Here is a 20,207-nt window from a genome sequence, read left to right as displayed (position 1 = left end):
ATAGAGATCAATAGCCTTCATGGAGTTTGGGGAAGTACAAGAGAACAAAAAACAGAGTTGGGTAGGTAGGGAAAACAATGAGACAGGTTATAGAGTAGACAGCACCATGCGGATGAGGACAACATGACTGACCAGAAATTGGGAATAAGCAGTTAGCAACAACCTCTTACTTCTCTCTTGTGACTAATAAATATTCATTGCTTGAGGCTACCTGCAAGATTACAGACAGTGGACCAGACTATGGATAACAAACCAGACATCCTTGAAGGATACCTTGGTGTTATAAAGATAAGAGACCAGACTCCCTGGCATTTACATGCGTTTTTCAAGGGTAACAGATTTCCTTGATAGAAGAATAGACTAGTGACTAAAAGAGAAATGGATTTCTAAATTTAACTCATCACAGGACAGATGAATTTCTGAACTAAGTTCAGAGACAAAGAATCGTGACTTAGGCAGTGAGAGGACAAAATCAATTTAAAAAAGACAGAATCAATCTGATCATTTCAAAACACAGAGAGAACAAAACCTAAATCTTAATATGTGAAACCATTGGCCAGGACTATCTCAAAAGAAGTAGGACAAAAAGTCTTCTTCCTTGGTACCACGTTGCATAGGGAAATAAAAGTAAATGAGACCTGTGTCATTAAGTAACTCTATAAACACTCTGATTAAGCCAAGAAAACATGAAAACATGACATGCAGATAATACTCCAGCAGTTAATTTGAAATTCACTTTAAAACTTTTAGTTACCTCAGAATTAGATAAGAGTATGATTACATGGAGAGAAATTCACAGAGGCGAAAAGATTAACAGAACTTCTAAGGATTAGGAAGACATAACTGTATATGCCAAAGGTCAAACAAATCTACTGAAACAAAAGCAACATAAACAGTTAAGCCTGAATATGATATAATTATCTTAATCTATGGAACTTCTAATAATGGTATGACAAAGACATTCCCTGGTATGGTAACTGTATTCCATTCAAACCAATGCCATGGAAACAATTACTGGGAAGCATCAATTAACCAGGTAATTTAAGACTAGTAGAAAGTTAAGTCAATTATATTTAGCTCTGGGGAAGATAACTATAAAGAATCCAAAATGACAGGAAAAAAAGAAAGATTCATATATGGATTTTATACGTGAATATATACCTAGATAAGCCTAACGGTCTTAGGATTTGAAACACTAAAAAAAATGAAGTAGGAAATCACAGTTAATCGGAGAGGAGAAGACTAATTTAGCATGCAGGCCTAAACTACCCCCTTTCAGTGTCTGTGGAATATGTTATACTGATTAGAGTAAAAAAGTCAAAATACCTGTTAAAAAGACACCTGCTAGATTCTAGGCTGCATGACAGGAGTAAGAACAGGAAGCCAATTTTGTCATCACATGACTTAATCATTTATTTTGATTACCTACACTAATAAAGATTGGAATGTGACAAATTGAGCATGAAAATGACAGTTTATAGAGTTTAAGTACACCCTTTTCAAATATGACAAGACTACTTTTATACTAGTTTTGAAAAGAGCAAATAAAGGACAATGATGTAGGAAAGGGATAAACACCAGAATATACAACAAACATTTAATTTTCTGAGTCTTTAAAGTTTTTCCCATCTTTCACTTAATTACAGCATCTCCTCAAGTTACTGTCCAGTACCACCCCTCCTTTTCAAGTGTCTAATTACTAGAGTTATTTATAATAAGTCCTCAAACCCTTTTATCTGTCTTTGGGCCTTATACTCTACTGAAACTACTCCAAGGTTACCAATGGTATCTTAACTGATAACCTGTTTATCAGTCTTCATCTTTCTTGACCTTAAAAAGCCTCAGATACTGTTGAAGTCCCTTGCCTCACAGATAATCTCTTTTGATAATCTTTGTTGGTGATCTCATCCACTCTCATGATTTCATTGGGAAGTGGGAAGAAAAAGTCAGACCAGACTATTTTCACCTATTGACAGGGTTACTGGACTGACTGACCAGGGGATTGTGGTCATAGTTTACCTAAATTTCAGCAAAGCCTTTGACAAATTTCCTCATGTCATCTTTGTGGACAAAATGACAAACACAAGTAAAAACACAAGATAGATAAAGTATGGATAGATAAACATTTATCAGAATTTGTTGGATTTTGTTAGACTATATGTTCAACGTGAGTCAATGTAGCAGCCATAAGAGCTAGAGCAATTTTACATTTCATCAAAAGAGACATAATGTCCACAGGAGGGGAGGTGGTAGCCTGGCTGACCTCTGCCTTGGTCAGACCACACCTAAACACTGCGCTTAGTTTTGGACACCACATTTTAGGACCGGCTCCTGGACATCTCACCCTGTATGTCCTCCTGGACCTTCAGATTCAACACAAATAAGCCTGAACTCATCATTTCCTTCTCCTCCCTCCTCTACTTCTGAAATCATCAATCCTTGCATATTTCTGATCTTTGTTAAGGACAGGTCATCTTCTTAGTCATCTGGTTCTATGTCTTTGACACTTCTCTCATCTAAACATATGTGTGTGTGTGTGTGTGTGTGTGTGTGTGTGTGTGTGTGTATGGACATACACAAAAGTTGTTAAGTCCTGTTGATTCTACGTCCATAAAATCTGTCATCCTCTCCCTTTTCTTCATTCCTTCACATTCAACTTCACAACCTCATCAACTTTTACCTGGATTTTTGCAATAAATTACTAACTAGTCTTCTTATCTCTGGTTCCTACCTTCTCTGGCCCATTCTACACGAAGCTGTCAAGTCATCTTCTGACTAACTAGGCCACTCTCTTGCTCTAAAGCCTTCTGTGGCACCCTACTGCCTCAGCTCAGGGGGCATCACAGCTATGAAACCTTCTTTCCACAACCATCCTCCTTTTTCATGCTCTCTTCCCCCTCAATTTTCCTAGAGCATTTGTATCTCTCTCCCTTACTTCCTTTACTCCAGATCTTGTTCACAGAAAGTAAATTCCTTGAAGCAAAGAACTGCTTGTTCTTATCTTTGTGTCCTACAGTACAACTACAGGCACTTGATGTACACGTGATACATAACAGTTGCTTAACGTATGTTAACCTGAATTGGGAGAATACATAAATAACTGGATTTATGCGTCTTCTCACAATGTAGTATAAAAATACAATTTGAAATATGGTGTTCAAAACACAAAAGTAAAAACCTGAGGACTAGAAGATACATCTTCTATTAGGCATGATTATAAAAAATTCACTTATTCTCATTATTGTAAAGAAAGGGAAAAAAGGAAAATACCATCAATGTCATCTGCATCATCTAAACCAAATTCTTCCATTAAATCTGTAATATAAATGGGGAGGAAGAGGAGAAAAAAGAAATATGAATACTGAACATTCTTTAAAATATACTTCTTTTCTTCCTAAATTACAGAATTATGAAACTTACATGACTTTTGTTTTTCCTTAACTCCTTTTTCTACTTCTTGGTTTGTGAAAGAATCTTTCATTTCAATACTGAGTTGAAGGGGCTATGAAACAAGATAATTAAATAACAAGATAGTTATACTTAAAGTTTTCAGTAAATATCAGATAATACATTAAAAGTATCAATGTCATTACCTTCAAATTAGGATGTCTCTCAAGATAATCTGAAAAAAGAATAAACAGTTTTATCATCAGCTTTATTTAAACAGTGTAATTCAATCACAATTTCATGCAAAATGAATAGACTTGTTGGATCCCATTACAGGATTTAAAGAATGACTGTTTTAATTTGGCATAATTCTTATTATGGCATTTGTATGACAGTAATTGGAATCAATTATTAGTCCTTGAAATAAAATAAGAATATAGTGTTAGCACAACACGTAATCTACATTTCAAATAAATCAGATTTCAAGGGACTCAAATACATATGTGTACATATACCAATAAAAAATAAGCATGCTCATCAATGACACATATAAAGATTATCCTTTTTAAGAGATGGATAATCAAGTTCCACAGGAGGTTAATTACAAAGTTGATACTCTAATGCAACAGCAAATCTTCCAAGCAATGAGAATGATTCATGCAATTATACTACAAGTGCTCATAGTGTTGATGATTCCTTAATAAGTAATATAATTTGTAAAATCAGGCATTATGTAAAGAGTAAAGATAAAATAGAATTTAAAACAATATATAAACCATCTTCTTATCACAGAATTGAAGGGCTAAAAACAAATGTTCTCAATATATCCACTTAGATGTGTACTTGCAGAATAATAGTTAATAACACATTTTCATTTCTTTCCATACCCATGTTGCCTACTGGCATGTCTATACTTCTTGTATCTATTAGTTTATCCATCTTAAAGTTTCTTGATCCACTCATAAAAGACGGTATATAAAATAAATCTAAGAAATGACGCACAAAAACTTTTTATTTTGAGAGTTATTTTAAAAAAGCAAAATTGTTTTAATAATCTCAATTACTATTTCAATATTATTAATATATGAAAACCCTTTCAACATATGTAATTTAGCATTAATGGAAAACAAACCTATTTACATATTGACAATCAATCTTAGAAAATAAAATTTGAAGTTCTGAAAGCATCATATACTTTGCAATATTAAATTAGTTTATGATACATTAGGCCAAAAAATTCTTAAAAATTTGTTTATGATACTAAATTATAAAATTAATTTTACTATAAGTTAGTCCACAAAAGTATTAAGAAATTGAAAGAAGTTTTAAAATAGGTACTTCCAAAACAGCATTGTTGCTTTACCTCTTATTTATTCCATATGCATCAGTAATATAAGCATCTTAACTAACTTCTGTGTAAATGGTTTTTCCTCACTCAACTAAGCTAAAAAAGACAGTAATTATTCTCCTCTTCAGAGAGAGGACAGACAAATTGCCTAATATATCTTAGTGCTCTTTTTCTTTATTCAGGCATTGAGGAAGAAAACACTCTAATTCCTATCAACACCTGGAACACATGTGTTTAATTTCCAGTACAGAGGAATAGCCCATGTGCTAGAGGTGAGCAATGCTTGTCCTTATGTGTGTATTCTGTGTGGGCATCATTGAAAGCATGGCAATAAGGTGATATTCTTTTTTGCCTCAGAAATTAATGAAGAAGACTGTATTTCATTCAGAGAGGTGGGGATGGGAAGTTGGCCTCAATCTGTTACAGTTTCCAGAGCATCTAGACTAGAGTCTAGACCAATGAACTCATGGGTCCTTAGGGTAAGTGAACATTTACATATAATTCTTTTTGTTACAATTTTATATTTGCTCTATATTTCCTTTTATGAAAAGTTCAGAAAGAACAACGGTTGTTGTGTCTATGGTTAGTAAACCTTGGGATGGATTATAGTGTCAGGTAGGTAGCAGTAGGGAGCTCTGTAACAGTTGATAATGTTTATAATAAGTATACCTTTAAAAGAAACCAATAAATCAATATATTGGGAAACAATTGTCAAGAAGACTAGTAAAATCCAGAAAAGCTTCACGGAGTTTAAACCTGAGAAAGTTTCTGAAGGAAGTGAGAGATTTCTACAAGTGGCCTGAATGGATACATGGGGGTAGCACAGGACCTGACAATATACAGAATAACTAACAGAACAGTTTGGCTGAAAAAGAGAGCAAAGACAAGCAGAATGAATTCAGGTTGGTTAGAGGCCCACTATTAAGGGCCTTAGAAGACAGCACTCCTTCATCTCCTAAACATCTGTGGCAAGCGATTTTTCTCCTGAGTTACTGGAAATTTTTTTTATCTTTGTCTTTTATCCTATGGCCACCTCATTTAACACCCTTAGGCTATATAAAATGCCAACATGAAAGAAAATAAGCCAAAAGTTGCTAAGAATAAGGAGGGCAAAAAGCATGATCTTATTCTTGAATACATGAATTTGAGGAGTGGAGACATGAATATATGTAAAAGTATTAAGAACTCCCAGCACTGAGGCCCTCATACCCTCCTTAGAAATTTAGGAAAGTGAAGGAGTCTTTGGTTGCTTTCTCTTCCTGGTTCCAATGCAACCATCTTCTATTATCTATATTTCTGACTTCCTGTAGCCTACCCTTTTTTTTTTTTGTCACCATTTACTGACATCAACTTATGGAGCCTCTCATTCAAAGTTACAAGTGTCTAAACCTAAACAGCCTTTCATAAGCAGATACTTGAGCAGCTAGATGGCATAGTGGATAGAGCACCAGCCCTACATTCAGGAGGACCTGAGCTCAAATCCAGCCTCAGACATAACACTTACTAGCTGTGTGACCCTGGGCAAGTCACTTAACCCCACTGCCTAGTCCCCCCCAAAAAATAAAAAACAAAAAAAAGCAGATACTTAAGATTTTAAAAATGAAGTTCATAAAACATTTTCCTCACTTTAATTTTATCTGTAGACACAGGGAATAAACAACCAAAGGTTTCAGATCCAGGAGATGAGAGAGACCAGTGAAGTCTGAGGTGCAGAGTGGATGGAGAGATGGCCCTAGAATGAGGAAGGCCTGTGCTCGAGTCCCACCTCTGATTTTCATATTGGCTGTGTGACTATTAACAAATCACTCACTTAACCTTTCAGTACTCTAATCAACTCTCTGAGATGCTAAGTATCAGAGAAGGTACTAACTTTTATCATTCTGTTTTCTAAAACTAACCACCATGCAAAGGATGGACAATTACTAACAGAGAAAATTACTAAAACCAATTACTAACTCCATATCAAACATATTTATTTCTATTCTCTCTCTTTCCATTGAACTCTTCCATTCTCCTTTTAATACCTCTCCTTCAACATTGTTCTCCTATTGTATTCCTTTTTAATCTCTTCTTCTGATTTTGCTCAGGCATGGCTTCAGTAATACTGCTTAGTCCTATAGTGACACTAAGACTTTGTGCATCTTCTTTTCTTCTACATATTTGATGACAGAATCACTTCCCCACCCCACCCCCCAGATACCATTTTTATTTTTTTTAAACAAACCTAACTATGTAACAAATCTAACTATATATAATCTTACCTTCACGTTGTCCCATTGAAATACTGTCTTTTACTGTTTGATTTGTGGCTGCAGGTGTATGCCTGGCAGATCCACTGTGCAGACTTTCAGTGGCACCCTAAGCAAATGAAAAGATCAACAACGCAGTTAGCAAGCCCACTGCAGAAAGCAGTCCTGAATGCTTTCTGCTGGTAAAATGTGAACTTCCCACTGAGACATGAGAGTTTTACAGAAGAAAACGGTTTTACAAAACATTTTCTTCAAAAGCACAACCTCATGCTTATGCTTTTCAAGTTCACTCTTCTATTTTTGTCTTTACATGAGATAACACTGGTCAGTGTGGTGGTATAGGCTGGAGTACACTTTTTCAAACGGAAATGGCTTACTTGTAGGTAATGATAAAATTTTAAGTCCAGACATTATTGCTATGATAGTTATAATATTTTATAGAACATTTAAAATATTCTTTCCACATACGAACAATGTGGGAGAAGAAAATAATATTTGGGGCTGAATGTACAGTATATAATCCCCTTAGAGAAGGTGGCAAAGCCAACAGACCCCTGGGCTTAAAGTCAGGAAGATATATCTTCATGAGTTTAAACTTAGTGTCAGACACTTAGTAGCTATGTGACCCTGTTTGCCTCAGTTTCCTTATCTGTCAAATTAGCTGGAGAAGGAAACAGCAAACCACTCCAGTACCTTTGTCGAGCAAACGCCAAATGGGCTCATGAAAAGTCAGACACGACTGAAATGAATGAACAACAACAAAGCCTTGCACAGCTCAAACTGAGCTAGGTAGGTTTATCAATATACATACACACATATATGACATTTCTGACAGAAAATTTTAGCTTAATCACACCATCCATATCTATTGTACTTAACAACTCATAGTTCATAGTGGAGTATTCAATACAATTCCCACACTTGGATTATATACATATATATTTTTTTCTTTGTTTCATTTCCGGGCCTCATGCTTGATGTCTAATACATATAATGGCCTCCAATCCTCTTGTGAGTCATGATTTTTTGTCTCTCTGGTAGTTGGTCTCCACTCAACATTCTACATACACTAAAAAGCATAAGCACATTCACTGCCCTTTTCTTGTCTTCACACTTCATGCTTCTGCCTTTGATTATTTCCAACATAAAGCTATGAGTTAATGCCTTCAACTCTGCCTATTTCAATTACAAGAGAGATTCCTGTGTGACCCAAATTTCTGACCCCCTTGGTCAGAAGACATGGAAAACCATCTGATATTACTCTCATAATCCTAAAATTCTAGCACTCTATGAGATACCTCCATTTAAATATTTCCTGAGAACTAACATGTTAAAAAGTTACCTTAGCCTGTCATCATGTAAGTCTCCCAACCCTTTCTAACTTCCTTGTCTCTTTCAGTGATATCTACATTTTTTCTAGGTCCTCATCCTTAAAAACTCAGCTATCTCCTTCGCTCTCTATAGCTAAATAATCACTACACACTGCTGAAACTTTCTCTAAAATAAACAACATCATTATTTACTCTTTCCTAATTCCACCATCACTCCAGTTTATTTCAGCATTTTATACCTATCAAAACATCTTTTTTTGCCTATAATGTACCTCTGCTCCAGTTAATCTTCTATACTGATCACAAAAAAGCTTTCCTAAAACACAAAATACAAAATACTATTACACTGCATAAGAAGGGACAGTGGCTCCATGATGCAAATCAAATCCCAACTTCTAAAGCTATTATTCAAGACCTCAACTCACACTGCCTTATTTGCAGAAAATAATTTCCATTCCCTATTATAGGCCATCTGTTACAACAAACCTTCACTCTTTACATTCCTTGCAACCACCCTTACTTCCTTCTGCCTATCCTCTCTTCTGGAATGTTTTCCTCCCTCTTTTCTGCCAATCAAAATTTGACCACATCATTAAGTCCTAATTATTACCTCTTCCATGAAGGCTTTTCTGACTAACCACAACTTCCTCTCCCATTTCCCTTTGTATTGATCTCAGCAGCTGTGCATGCAAGTTGCACAGAAATTTGCTAACAGTGGGCCATAAAAATCATCTTAGACACGCATTTGTTCTATCCCATCACTTAAAGTTAAGCTACTCATGCAGAAGGGAAGCAGGGTTGTATACTAAGTCTTTGTCTAAATCTCTTACTTTACTGGAATATGCAGCATAAGGTACTATGGCATCTGTTCACTGAATGACTAAGTAAATGAATGAATGACACTTTGAAACTGGTAAGGTATTAAGGGGTAGAGTGGAAAGTGTATGGCCTGAGAGTCAGAGCCACTGGATTCTATTGTTGGTTCTGTCACTAACCAGTTGTGAGATCAAAGGCAAGTTACCTGACTTCTCTGGGGATCAGCTTTCTCATGTGTTAAATATAAGTAGTTGGACTAGATTATTTCTAAGGTCTCTTTCAGCTCTAAAATTCTGGTTCTAATTCTACCAAGGCAATTGCAATGATTAGTAAATAAGTAAATCTGAAATGCAATTTTAAAGGTAACAATCAATACTGAAGTTTCAAAATAACTTAACAGAAGATACCTCTGACTCCCAAGGAAATTCTGAATCTTCTTCCTCTTCTAATCCTAATGCTGACATCATTTCTATAAAACACAGGCAAAAAACTATATTAATAATTACAACACCTGCGACTGAGAACATGAAAACTGTTCAAATATGTCTATTCATAATTCCTGCAGGAAAAATTAAATGAAAATGACAACAGAAAAAAATTCCAGGAGACAAAAACAGAATAACAGAGCAACATTTGGATTTAGGGATTTGGGGAAAAGGAAGGTCCTTCAAAGAAAGAAGTTAGGGGCTAGGAGGTAATTTTATACAAGACTACACAACAAAATTCTTTTCTAAAATACACTTAATACTGTGTGTGAAAAGAAGAAAGAGAAAGATTGTTTATATTTCATATACTTCAGTTAGGTCAGAACATATTAAATTTATAGGTTCGTAAAGGCATTTTGTAAAAATGATATTTTGTAAGCGTATTCTATAACTTGAGGGGTAGCACTGCACAGTGGATAGGAGGCTGGTTTTGGAATAAGGAAGACCTGGGCTCCAGTCACATTTATGATACATTGGCTGTGTGACCACAGGCAAGACAATGAACTTATTAGTGTCCCAAGCTACTTGGTAAGAACAAATATAAGTTGGAGGCAGCTAGGTGGTGCAGTGGATAGAGTGCCGGCCCTGAAGTCAGGAGGACCTGAGTTCAAATCTGGCCTCAGACCAAACACTTGACACGTACTAGCTGTGTGACCATGGGCAAGTCACTTAACCCCAACTGCCTAAAACCAAAAATACATATAGATATAGATATAGATATAGATATAGATAGATATAGATATATATAGATATATATACACATATATTAGCTGTAGAACAGTTGCCAAACTGTATTGGTAGAAATTTCCTCATTGGGAATTTTCTACAATGATGAAATCTCGGGTCCTGTGAAACAATAACTTGCCTTTTCTAACAGCACGATTCCCTGCTGTACGGTGAGCCTGAACTTCATTGGGAAGATACGGCGTTTCAGGAAGTGTTTGTTCTCTAGCACCACTGTCAACTGATACAGCATCTTCCTGTTCTTCCTCCTCTGATTCTGTTGATGCTCCCTATAATTAATGAGAATGAAATGTACAATGTCCTCCAAAACTTTTCTTTAATCTACTGCCAGCATGAATAATACAAACCTATGCAACATACTAGAACTGCCAGATGTTGATGGACCTAACAATCAAATCAGTCAAAGAATTAGATGTTTCCAATCACTTACTTTAGATATTTGATTTACAGAAAAATTCTTCTCCATAGGTAGAAATACTAATTTACAGCTGTAAATATTTATTTACCACTACTTACAGCAGTAAATATTAATTTACTAAATACACTAATTTATATATGCTAATGATTTAATTCTTGCTTCAACACATTCTAGTACTAGGAAATGAGAAAAATAATAGAATAAACAGTCCTTATGCTCAAGTACTAATCTAGCAGGGAAGATAAGCTACCCTCTGATTGGAGGGAAGAGCCATGAACTCCAAAACCTCCAGTGGAGGAGACAGCCCAGCATGGACCTCTCCTCATTTCTCACCACAACTTTAGGACTTCTCCACCAAGCCCTAGGAATCTTATGATTACGAAATCCTCATCACCCTGCAAGATTCCATCAGCCTTGGTACTCCACCTAATCCCTACCCACTGTTGCCATGACTGGAGGAATTTCAAAGCCTCCATTGAAGGAGACTGCTTGGAACAGATATCTCCTCATTTCATACTTTGCTGCACTACTGGAGAGTTCTCCAACTTCACTCCCATGGGCCATCACTAGGTAGCTTTCCCCAAACCCCAAATTATTGGTTTCCTTTGATGATGTGTGTTGTTTTCCTCTGTAAGACTATAAGATCCCTGAGGGCTGGGACTGTGTTTCTTTTTTTATATTTACATCCCTGGCACTTAGCACAATGCCTAGCACATAGTAGCTACTTAATCAATGTTTACACACACACACACACACACACACACACACACACACACACACACACACACACATATATGTATATGAGAAAGAAAAATCTGTGAAATCTCTTTGACAATTACAAAGAACTATAAAGGTTAGAGAACCAGTGAAAGATTTACATAGGTGGTATCATCTGATTTGGGCCTCGAAAGATAGCTAGAATTTCACATGGCAAAAAGAAGGTGAGGAAGATATTCCAAACACAGGGAAGAGTGGAAGAAAAGGTACTGAAGGAGGAAAGGATCAAGGTACATTAAGGAAATGATGAGTAATCTAGTTTGACTGAAACAGAGATACATGAAGAGATAGATTTAACTTCAGTTTCATTTAAAATGTGAATATTCCAAATGCTTCAAGTAGATTGATTAATAACATTGTTAGTTTTTAAACTGACTTTTTCGATAGTTATGAGAAACTAAAGTCATTTGTGGATGCTTTAGATTCACAATTAATTTATACAGTACGTGATAGCTGGGACTAAGTCTTTCTTGTTTCTGAATTGCATATAACAAATGCTTTGCATATAATACATATTTTGTAAGTGTTAAATAAAATGTTAAACTTAATTATTAAAATTTGGGGTTATTATGACTGCTATCAAAATATGAAGGAGAAACTGGAAATGAAATGTTGGAATTTGAGATTACAGCTTTTTTTGTCCCACTTCTATACAAGATCACAATACAATGTGAGCTAAAAATATAAACTGCATGGAACAAAAATCAAAGTTTTGGAAATGAGATGTATTTAAAAAAAGGTTAGAAGGAGTAGGATTATAATAGGATTATTGTTCAAGTTCTGATTTATATTCCTCTGTTCTATGTTAATCATTACTTTCAAGAATCAGTGTCCATCTGAAAACAAAAAGGGGCAACCTTAAAAGTGATCACAAATAAAAAGGAAATTCCTTTTCCGAGTATTACAACTCTTAAGGTTAAAATTATAAAGGTCTGATAAAAATATTCAGGAATCATTTTTTTCTGAGTATTTTAAAAATAGAATGTTAGGGATGGCACATGACGCATTCTCAATAAGAACAAATATACATAGTACTTGAATCTTTCAAAGTTCCTTCTCTTTTTATGATTCTATTATTACTGGAAACCTTTATAGCTTATGATCAACGAAAACTTCCATTTTCATTCATTTTACACACTTAAGTAAAATATGTGGTAGCTATTTAAGTTTCTGAATAAATGAAAATAAAGTTATGGCCTAAAATATTTTTTCACATATTCTTCTTGTTCTATTTTACCTAAGAGAACAGAACCAAGTCTGAGGGTTTTTTTTGTATTTTTGTGTTTTTTTTGGTTAGGCAATGGGGTTAAGTGACTTGCCCAGGGTCACACAGCTATTATGTGTCTGAGGCCGGATCTGAACTCTGGTCCTCCTGAATCCAGGGTTGGTGCTCTATCCACTGCGCTACCTCGCTGCCCTAAGAACAACTAAGTTGTAGAACTTTAAAATTAAGGGGTTGAATGGGCAAGGTAACCTGTAAGGCGCATTCTACCTCTAAATCTTGCCCTTCTAAAAAAATAATTTCTTAACCAAACAAAATATTCTGGTTTTTTTAATCTTAAGAGTAGTGGCATATAAATTTGCACCTAAGTTTCCAGAAACAGATGTTATAATTAACATGGGAAATTCTGTAGGAATGTTCATTAACTACTTTTCTTCATTCATTTTAAATATAGCTTCATTTCTATCATATTTAATAGTATGAAGAAAGAGATTCTGTTGATTATTCAAAACTCCTTTTTCCTTCACATTTTCAAAATCTTCTTCATCTTGACTTTGTTCTTCATCTTCTGTATCTACATATTTTGATCCTTCCTCTCAGTCTACAGCGTCCTGGCTATCTTCACTGAATTCCTCCCCCTCTTCTTCCTCCTCTACCATTTCATCTTCATAATATTCTAATCGTCCTCTTGGCTGCTTTCTAATCCTTCTTCTTCCTGATATTTCACATCTGAATTGTCAGGACTCATCAAGGTTTTATCTTCAATATGTAAATTTCCCTGAGTTTTCTTTTGATATGACTGTTGAGGACTTTCATTTCTAGAATCCTTGCCATCTTCATGAAGTGGGGATGAGTGTGGGAGGAAAGGACAGAGGGTGAACAAATATGGAAAGAAAGATAGGAACCATAGGCAATATAATTACCTTATTAATGCCCAGAAGAGTAGACATCATCTGGGAAGACCTTGAAAAACATCCTGTATTAAAACCAAATAAAGAGTACATGAACAAATCTATCATTTCATGGCAATAAATAATAATATAAAAGTGAAAAGTCCTCAGCTTACTGTTTTTCCTTATTTGCTGAGAAGCGTTTGTTATTTTAGTTAAGTTTGACTTGGTGAGTTTCTGCCAAAAATAAAAAAGAATAATGAGTTTCAATTCCTATATAATACTAATATTTAATACCCCACATTTCTCTGAGGTTTACCATTGTAATGTATTTAATCAGATTGTTACATAGAAAATTAAATTTCTGAACTATTTTGCTCACCAAAAACTGATTTACCAAGTAATGTAATTTTATTGTTCAATGCTTTGTCATATCATTGAAAAATACTAGATTTTAGAAATTACTATTTCAATGTGTCATTCAAATCACTACTTATAAAAAAGAAAGTTAAAGTCTCTTAGTCATTAGTTTTAGTTTCTTTATGTGTTTTGGAATGGTAATGATTGCTCTGAATTACTTCTTTTGTTAAAACTAAAGGGAGGAAGAGATGACTGACTGAAGTATCAAGCCTGGGGAAACTAGGGAAACGTTGATGTCAGGCTCACTTTTTCTAGGCCTGGTTGTTGGGTTCACTCATTACAATTGACACCTTCAGCAGGAAGAAAGCAAAGGTTCCTGCTAGCAAGAGGCCACTAAACTGACAGAAATGTAGCCTATAAGAACGTCAGTTCACACAAGATCGTGATTGCCTTCATTGCACTGCTGAGAAAAAGCTGAGATCTTGAGTTCAGGTCTCACATTTTCATCCAAGGATCAGGACTCCTGAATATGTACTCAACATCAACTGCAAACTGTGCTTGATTGTTTGAACTTTTTGGTTATAAGTTTGCTTACAACTATCTGGGTCTAAAAAAAGCTATGAAAGTGCAGTGTAATGGTGGATATTTTATTGTATACTGTTTATTGCTTTGAGTCAATGCCAAGAATCAAGTATTATATAAACCTGACCAAAAAAACCCCACCTAAAACAGCAGTTCTTTATATTTTTTTGTGTCATAGGCCTCTTTGGCAGTCTAGTAAAACCTATGGACCACTATTCAAAGAAATGTGTTTAAGAACATGAATTAAAATACATATTTTAAATAGGAAACCAATTAAAAAATGAGAAAATTATGCATCCATTCCAAGTGGGACCACTACAAATTTACGTTACATAACCTCAATTGGACCTTTACTGATTCTAGGCAAATCCTACCATACCTCCCTTATTAATTCACTATCCCACTCTCCACAGCTTCTCTTCCATACCTTTTCATCCCCTCTCAAACCTTCCATGGTTCCCTCTTTCCCCATACTTGCTTCATATTTTATAGAAAAAATGGAGGCCATATGACATCAGCTCCCTCTTCTCCCCTTTTCTACACCTATCACTCAGATGCCTTCTGCTACTGTCTCTTTCATCCCTGTGTCACATAATAAAGTGGCCTTACTCCTTACCAAGGCTGAGCCCTCTACTGGTTCAGGTGATCTTGTCCCATTCCATCTCCTCCAACAGATTTGCCCTCTCATGCTGACTCTATCATTTATTTTTAATCTCAGTCATCTACTAGGTCATTCTCTATTGCCTACAAACATGTCCATGTCTCCCACATCCTGATAGAACTTTCACTAGATCCTTCCATCTCTGTTATCATCTCTCTTCTGTTCTTTGTAGTGCCATAAGTTATTGCCACCATGTCATACTGTCTCCTTACCACAAGCTGCCAGAAGTGTATATGTCATGTACTAAGTAACAGACATGATCAAACTAGACTTATCAACAATTTCTTAAGAAAAGGGTCTATGAGGGCAGCCAGATGGCAGGGTGGACACATCACCAGCCCTGGAGTCAGGAGGACTTGAATTCAAATCCAGCCTCAGACACCTGACATTTACTAGCTATGTGACCCTGGACAAATCGCCTAACCCCAACTGCTTTGCAAAAAAAAAAAAAAAAAGACAAAGAACCATGAAACTGAAACACAGTATTTACAAAAAAAGAAATGTGGGTCAGAAACCCAAAAATATCTACCAAATCAAACTCAGCATGTTGTACAAAAGTAGGAGATGAATATTTGAACAAAAATAATGGATACAGCATCAAGCCTACAGTCAAGAAGATTTGAATTCAATTATTATCAGACACTTACTATCTCTGTGACCCCGTGGGCAAAGGGAAGGTAACCACCTAGAAGGGCATGGCAGAATTGGACTGAGCTGAGTTAGAAATGATATTTTCAGCAATCTCTAACAAAAGACTAGTTTTTAATGGTTGTGGGAACTTCACTCCCTATTTCCCATATGCTCAATGCATACATATTCAAGCTTTTGACTTTTGTGCCATTTTCTAGGAATGTTACCTCCACAAAACTGAAGACTGACTGTATCTGATACATATCTCTAAATTAGATAAAATGCCTCCAAATGAAGTAATGACTGAACAAAAAATATTAGTAAGTTAATGAAAAATGTTCCAATTTCCCAATAATCAGAAAAGTGTAAATCAATACAAGTTTATTATATCTAATAGAATGTCAAAAATTTCTAAAATTATAAATTGTTAGAGTTGTAGGAAATTCTAACATGCTGCCGTTGGGACTGCACATTAGCTGCAAATATTTTGGAGAACAACATACAAGACTCATAAAACTGACTTTCACTGCTAAAGTTCCATTACTATGAATTCATCCTAAAAAGAGCACAGGAAGGAAAAAAAGGACCCAGCTGTACAAAAATCTTCATGGCGGCTCTATTTGTAAGAGCTAAAAAATTGGAAACAATTTCTTTATGGCAATACTTGGAGAAGAGTATATTATGTAATGGGTCACTGATTTAGACCTAGGCAGGACCATAAATATCATCTAGGAAACAAGGACTTTTCTAAGGTTATTTTCTAAGGTATTAAAGAGCAGCATTCATGGAATATGAACTCAGGTTCTCTGACTCCAAATCTAATATTCTTTCCAATGTACAGATGAATACAAAGGTTACAAGGAAATATAGAAAGGGATACAGAGACAGCAATAGAAAGGAAATCGTACACACATTGATTTTATCTAGCTTTTCAGTAAAAAAACAAACTAGAGGTGTGAAAACTTGAAAGAATCTAAAACCTGACACAGAACAAAAGCTTTTTTGCTTGTAACTCTTATAGCTCCAAACGCATTGAATTCATTAAATACTAAGGACACTGTTTAAAAGTTTACTTTTTGTTCATTTTTCTTGATGGCTATTATTTTTACAAAGCAGAGCACCCACCAAACTGAAATTTAAGACTAGGGAAAATTCCATAAAGAAACTTTACCTTAGTACTAAAATCTAATTCTTCTTCATCTGGTTGGACAAGAATCATCAGCCCCAGGATTGTCACAGAGTCTTTTAAAAAGAAAGCAAAAATGGGTAGTTTTATTTCCAGAAGAGAATCATCAAAAAGGCTTTGTAATTGTTGTCATTGCTATATTACAAAGGATGACTTAATACAGCAGGGTATGTCAACTATTCCTACTTCAAGATTCAGTTTAGCAGAGAAGAAAATATTGTTGTAGAAGCCATCAGTGGGTTTATCCTCCAGGATAATCTCATTTTCTATTTTTATACTCTTCTAAAATTGAAAAACGAACACAGTGGGACATTATAAATCACACTATCACCAAAAACCAGCAATGTATTTCTAGCATGGCATTACTCTCTGTGCCTTCCTTACAGTTTCTGACAAACACTTTCACAGTGTCTCTCATTTTTCTGGAAGGTACCTTCCACAGACTTCAACTCTAGACAGGACTTGTATTTGCTGTTGTTTGGTCCTTTCACTTGTGTCTGACTCTTCATGACCCCACTTGGAGGGTTCTTAGACAAGGTACTGAAGTGGTTTGTCATTTCCTTCCCAGCACACTTTACAGATGAGGAAACTGAGGCAAACATGGCTAACTGATTTGTCCAGGGTCTCCCATCTAGTAACAGTCTGTGGCCAGATTTGACCTCATAAAGACGAGTCTTCATGATTCCAAATCTAGTCCTCAATCCACTATATCTAAAGGCCTAGCTGACCTCTAGATATGTGAGTAGGTCATATATTTCAATCTCAGAAAGATATTTATTACAAGAGCAACCATTCCTGGATGTAATCTAATCACTGACGAACCTGGTCAGATAATATTACAGAATAGAATAGAAACCATTTTCAGAGTAAATTAGAATATTCATGATACCTTTTTGATTTGCAATGGCCATCTGCCTATCTACTACCAATCAATGTGCAACACTTCCTTTAAGACCTAATTTAAGACTCATCTCCTTACAGAAGACCTCCATGAATCACAGAATCAGAAAAATCAAGGTAGGTCAACAAAAAATTTACCTGGTTCCCTAAACACACAAGAAGTAAAATTTTTAGTCATCATTTTTCTAGCTAGTAGCACTTCTGTATTGCTGTGGTCATCTGCTTTCACGGAGTTTCAACTCTAGAGTTATCACTCTATTCACTTCTTTGGGAGAAGGGGGATTCAAGGAGGGTAGGGTGTATGACTTGTGATTTCATTGGCACAGGGAACTTCCAGAGAGGAAATAATGCAGATTGGCAACTGTCCTGTGTCAGAGAGTTGGGAACATTGAGGGATTCAATGGCTCGCTTAGGGTTACAAAACAAGTATGTGACAAAAGGGAGACCATGCTTTATCCTTATTCCCAGACCTACTCCTTATCCACTACCCCAAGGCGCTTCATTTCTCAGCTCCTTAGGATTTCTGAACATCTAGACAGTTTTTTTTTAAAGCTCTTCTTCATTCTTTGATAGGCATGCCCAGTTTCCTTTTCCTTCTTCAATTTGCCAATTGATTTTACTTATTTGGTCTAGTCTTTTTAAATCCTTCTCCTTCTACCTCTCCTTCAGTTGGCTTCCATCTCCTCCTCTTCCTCATAACATTCACATTGTCTTCTTCCTTATATCCTCCTCCATCTCTTCAAACTCTCCTTTGACTCACTTTCTTTTCCTCCTTTAGATGGAATCTTTCTCCTTCAGCTCAAGTCACTTCAGTTTCTCAAGGTCTCCTGAATTTCTTCATGGATCATGTGGATTAATTAATTAATTAAAAGAAATATTAACCTGCTTGAAAGCCTACCTACTTACAGATTCTTCTAGAGAACTTTCTTACACTACTGGAGAAAAGAGTAAAATACAATTAAAACATACATACTAATACATGACATTAACATTAAAAGTAGAATTTATGAAGCTTTGCTAAAATGTGTTTTTTGGGACATGACAAAGACCCTCGATGCAAATAAAATTATGCTAGAGATAAGTGTCTTAAGTATCTAGGCTCTGTGGGTACAAAGAGGTCTTCTTCAAGCATCACATATCTGTCAATGATTTGTCCACATTGGCCATTTCACTAGCAGGCTCTTTCACAGCATAACATCACTAGATATCATAAACAGAAGGAACAAGCAGACATAGTATGATTAATTTAGGCTTTTTTATGTAGTTAGATTGAGAAAGACCCTATTTGTTTCACCTTTCTCACCACATACCTCACAGATGAAATATTTGGACATATAGTACTGACACATTGAGCACCATGTGGCATGATCTGTTTGGTCCATTCTGTAAGTCAGAGCAGATCCAGAGACTACTCTATTTAGTATAACACAACAATAATGTACCTTGCATAGACCTCTACAGTCCTTAGAAGGAAGGGACTGATGAGTCGCAAACTAATATATTTTCTCTTTTCAAGCCTTCCCAGGGAGGGATGTTAAAAACAAAACCAAAAACTTTATAACATCAACGTACATCTGTTCTTTCTTCTGACCTTCTCCCTCAAAATACGGTCTAAAGATAGTTAGACAGGTAGTGAAAAAAGCACTTCTTTTTCTATCAACCACTAGTCTAAGGGAAGTAATTAAGAGGTGACTATTTGCCCATTTCACTGGGTGCATTCTTTTATTATTTGATTCACAACTATTCTCCAAACTTTACTTTCTCCAATTCATGGAACAAGATGTTGCCAGATTTCTTTTTCACTAGACTTATTCAACCAGATATGAGATTTCATCTGTATGAAACTCATAGTGAGAAAAATTACAAACAATTTCTCTCCAAATTATAGTCTTAGTGAGTTAGTAACTTGAGGAGGTGAAAGGTTAAGCAACCTGTGTAGAGTCAAACAGCTAGTAGGTATCAGAAGTGGGTTTTAAACAACTATGACTTCTTACTAAAAGCCAGCTCACTATCCAGTCTTTCCAAATGGCTAAGACCTGCAACAGTGCTCACTTTGTCCACACAAACCTTGAAATTTAGTCTTACGGTTACATCTTGATGAATTTTAGAATAAAACTTCAGTACAGAGCATAATACATACTGAGTATCTATTTTATTGCGACTCTTACATTGTTTCTCTCCATTAAAATGTAACTAAGGTAAAAATGTTATGTCGTATTGG

The 20,207-nt window shown here is 35.5% G+C and overlaps 1 protein-coding gene across 1 annotated transcript in view; it reads right to left on the bottom strand.

Annotated features, from left to right (window-relative positions):
• LOC110200652 (ankyrin repeat domain-containing protein 26-like) overlaps positions 1 to 20,207 on the bottom strand; it is a 75,204-nt gene that overhangs the window by 54,223 nt on the left and 774 nt on the right. Inside the window, exons 2-10 of the mRNA XM_078149949.1 lie at positions 17,072 to 17,142; positions 13,844 to 13,940; positions 13,701 to 13,753; positions 10,482 to 10,629; positions 9,539 to 9,600; positions 6,997 to 7,093; positions 3,594 to 3,622; positions 3,421 to 3,502; positions 3,271 to 3,315 (exon numbers count right to left, since the gene is read on the bottom strand). Of these exons, the coding sequence (XP_078006075.1) occupies positions 3,271 to 3,315; positions 3,421 to 3,502; positions 3,594 to 3,622; positions 6,997 to 7,093; positions 9,539 to 9,600; positions 10,482 to 10,629; positions 13,701 to 13,753; positions 13,844 to 13,940; positions 17,072 to 17,142 (684 nt within the window). The remainder of the gene's footprint in view (positions 1 to 3,270; positions 3,316 to 3,420; positions 3,503 to 3,593; positions 3,623 to 6,996; positions 7,094 to 9,538; positions 9,601 to 10,481; positions 10,630 to 13,700; positions 13,754 to 13,843; positions 13,941 to 17,071; positions 17,143 to 20,207) is intronic.

Source organism: Phascolarctos cinereus, unplaced genomic scaffold, assembly GCF_003287225.1.
Source record: "Phascolarctos cinereus isolate Bilbo 61053 unplaced genomic scaffold, phaCin_HiC Scaffold_1;HRSCAF=81, whole genome shotgun sequence".
Lineage (NCBI taxonomy): Eukaryota > Metazoa > Chordata > Mammalia > Diprotodontia > Phascolarctidae > Phascolarctos > Phascolarctos cinereus.
Note: the sequence above shows the minus strand (reverse complement) of the source record. Positions and strands in the feature narration are given on the sequence as shown.